This window comes from Nematolebias whitei, chromosome 21 (assembly GCF_014905685.2).
Source record: "Nematolebias whitei isolate Nwh7 chromosome 21, NemWhi1, whole genome shotgun sequence".
Lineage (NCBI taxonomy): Eukaryota > Metazoa > Chordata > Actinopteri > Cyprinodontiformes > Rivulidae > Nematolebias > Nematolebias whitei.
Window position 1 is genome coordinate 34,829,738 of NC_056518.1, and position 3,372 is coordinate 34,833,109.

The 3,372-nt window shown below is 46.3% G+C and overlaps 1 protein-coding gene across 1 annotated transcript in view; it reads right to left on the reverse strand.

The window, feature by feature from the left end:
• The window catches only part of crip2 (cysteine-rich protein 2), a 42,923-nt gene extending 42,695 nt beyond the window's left edge, over positions 1-228 (reverse strand). Inside the window, exon 1 of the mRNA XM_037694983.1 lies at positions 73-228. Coding sequence (XP_037550911.1) covers positions 73-115 — 43 coding nt within the window. The 5' untranslated portion in view covers positions 116-228. The remainder of the gene's footprint in view (positions 1-72) is intronic.
• Positions 229-3,372: the final 3,144 nt, after the last annotated feature.

Here is a 3,372-nt window from a genome sequence, read left to right on the forward strand (position 1 = left end):
TTACTCTGACCGGACGTTACTCTGACTGGATGTTACTCTGACCGGACGTTACTCTGAGCGGACGTTACTTACCGAAATAAACCGTCTTGTCGCACTTCGGACACTTGGAGGCCATGCTGGACTGGACTGGACTGTCGTGGGTCAGAGAAGGTTCGGTTCGTCCTCCGTGGGTTTCCCTCTCTGTGTTCACAGCAAGTGTCCCGCCGCTCACACACGAGCGCGAGCGTCTGTTCTGCGTAATTTACATAGCCCCGCCCCCTTCCCTGTCTGCTTTAAGTGCTGTGGGAAAATTTGCGGCCGACGACAAAGTGCTGGGACGAGTAATATTTCGTTCTGCTTCCTCTTCGTTGAAATGAGTTTTTGTTTTTAACAAGCCACTTATTTATTCTGCATACAGTTATTTTTACAATACACAACTGGAGTGTTTCTGTTTGGTCCACATTTGACAAAACTAAATCTTATTCTGGATCCACCGTTCAGCATGATTTAGTTTCTGATGTCCCCAAAGCAGCCAGAGCCGGAAGTCAAAGTCCGCAATGATGTTTTTGTCTGTTAGCAAAATATCCCTGGATGAATTGGAACAAAAGTGTTTGAAAATAATTCGTGAATGTCCATGAACACGTGGCGTCAGTTAAATGACAAACGCACTTTACAAACGATGAGCTAATGTTGGGTGGTAGCTGAGAGTCATGCCGAACATTCTCGATTCAACCAAATCGCTCAGGAGCCACAGTTACTGGAAGTCAAGAGCTGAGAGCCCTGACATCCAGCAGTTCTCGTTAAGTAAGGTTGCTTTATGATTTAAACTCAAGTTCTATTAAAGATGAACCCATGGGTGGGCCGAACTGAGCACACCCGTGGGCCTGATTTGGCCCCCGGGCCTCCATTTGAATATCCCTGCTCTAAGATCTTGTTGATTGGGTAAGATAAACAAGTCCTTAAAACTTAGCATAAGTTATTGCAGTCAGCTATGCTTGTTAGCAAAATATCTCATTGCAAAGGTTCAAACTTTCTTTTGATTTGTCTGATTGCATGATTGAACTTGGATTTATTCCGTTTTTGTGTTCCAGAAATGTGTTTCTGTTTCAGAGCAGAGATGTTTTTTGAAAGAGTTGTCAAAACGATGTCCTAATCTTTTACTTTTTTTAACACCCAGTTGTTACGAGCTGGACCACGTTGTAAACGGTCACGCTGCACGCCAGGACCTTTAGAAGCATGAAGACACTTTCCAGTTTCCACGCAGTGCATGAAGGCAGCACGCCTCACACATCCTGGATCAGCCGGCGGGAAAACTATTTTGGGCAGTGGTGTGGTTAGTCCACTGGAGCGAATGCACTCCCACTTCCCTTTCCCTTTTCCACTGCAGGAGTAGGCAGCGTCTGCTCAAATCACAAAGCGCTCTTTCAGACTGCGAGGAATTTGTAGGGAAAGAAGATGCTGAGACAAGGTTTGGGTGGATCAGCTTTCCACTTAGAGGCCTGTTGGCATCATGACAAATAAGGCCCACAGAGAAAGACAGGCTGAGTTGGAAAACAGATTCAGAATTTCCAGCATCACGTAACTCCTGGGTTATTTACAAAGCAAGGATTCTGTGAGGGAGTGCATGTCACGCCTCTCAGAGCAGAATTTAGACTAAGAGCATCTTATGCTGAGTGATGACAACGTTTCAGCTGCTTTGATCAAACCTTGAAAGTAGCGTTATGTGCAAGCTTGCACGATGTGTTAGTGCTTGGAGTTTGTGCCGCTCTTAGTTTGAGTTGACTCCAAAAGTGAATTGATTGTTGCAGATGTGCAGCGAACGATTACTTTGTGAGAGTTAGCATCTGTTCAGTGAGCGAGGTTGACTGTCAAGCAAAACGCTGCACAGTGTGTTGCAGCTGGACTACGTGCTGGGGACTCTGCCCAGCTTCACCGATTATTAGTTCAATACAAGGAAAACTGAGTTTTAGCCAAGTTTGTGTTTGCTAAGTTTGCTCTGCTGTGACGGCCATCTTGACTCAGGTTGCCTCCAGAAGTTAATCAGTGGCACCCAATCAATGTTTTCTGAAAGCTTCATCCAAATCTGTCCTGTGCTTCATGAGAAATGTGGCTAAATAAAAATCATTCTAAGTGAAGAAAGCGCAGAGAGTAGGTTTGATGAAATGTCTTCATTAGAGAGTCTGTACGTTTCCAGTGGGCCTCTGGAGAGCCATCTTTTTCACACATTGCATTAGTGCTGACTTCTCTGTCTGCCCGGTGACACAGAGCCGTCCCTGGTCCAGGAATATCACCCAGATACTTCCCACATCTGTGTAACAGCTGATTAACACCCGTCAGTGAATATGCAACGGCCTCCTCCTTATCTCTGAGTCCAGTGTTTTCCAAAGATCTCAAACGGTCGGCGCTGGAGTCAATGTGCTCCTCTGGGCTGCTAAAATACACAGAGAGCTACAGTAAGATAAAGGCAGCGGACAGTTCACATCAGCCCGTCGGTGTTTGCTGAGGGCAGCGGTTCATTACTGGTTGCTGTGTTGCAGTTTTGCTGCCGGTTCAGCTCCTGACCTCAGTCAGACCTGCTGCTGAGTGAACTGGAGGTATCACACGTTCTCTGAAACATTTCACTCACTGAACTCAGTCGTTTAAAGAAAGAATGCATGTAGTCCGTTGATCTTATATCACTAAGGTGAGCCTATGTTGCAAAAGGCTGAGCTGGTAGTAGCTGAGCATTTCTCTCAAACTTTTCACTTTTGTAAACCAAGTTTCTCTCCAACAACGCACCGCTGTGAACACTGTTGAACCTCTGCACTTCTGCATGACACTGTTTGTTCACGTTGTTCTCTCAGAAACATTTACAAATATATAGTCCTTAGTTTGGTAAAGAGGTAGCTGAGCTGAACTCTGGGAACTCTGGAAATGAGATCCTGGATACAGGCGCTTGAAATAAAGCATCTTGACAGGGTAGTTTGGGTTCTACCTTAGAAATAGGGTGAGAAGTTTAGTTATCCAGGGTGTGGAACGGCTGCTCCTCCACATCGAAAGGAACCAATTGAAGTGGTTTGGATTTCTGGTAAAGATGCACCTCTTGGAAGGTTTTCCAGGCATGTTCAACTGGGAGACGACCCAGGACACGCTGGAGAGACTGACTTTCAGCAGGCCTGGAAATGTCTTGGATTCCTCCCAGAAGAGCTGGAAAAAGTGGCCAAGAACAGAGACCTGTGGGACTCCCAGCTCAAGCTGCTGCCCCTGCAACAAACAGTCTGCAACTAATGAATGGCACTGGATGGATGGATGGATGGATGGACGGACGGATGGATGGACGGACGGATGGACGAACGGATGGACGAACGGATGGACCCTTGTTTGACTGACCATTAGCCAAGCCTATAGGCGACT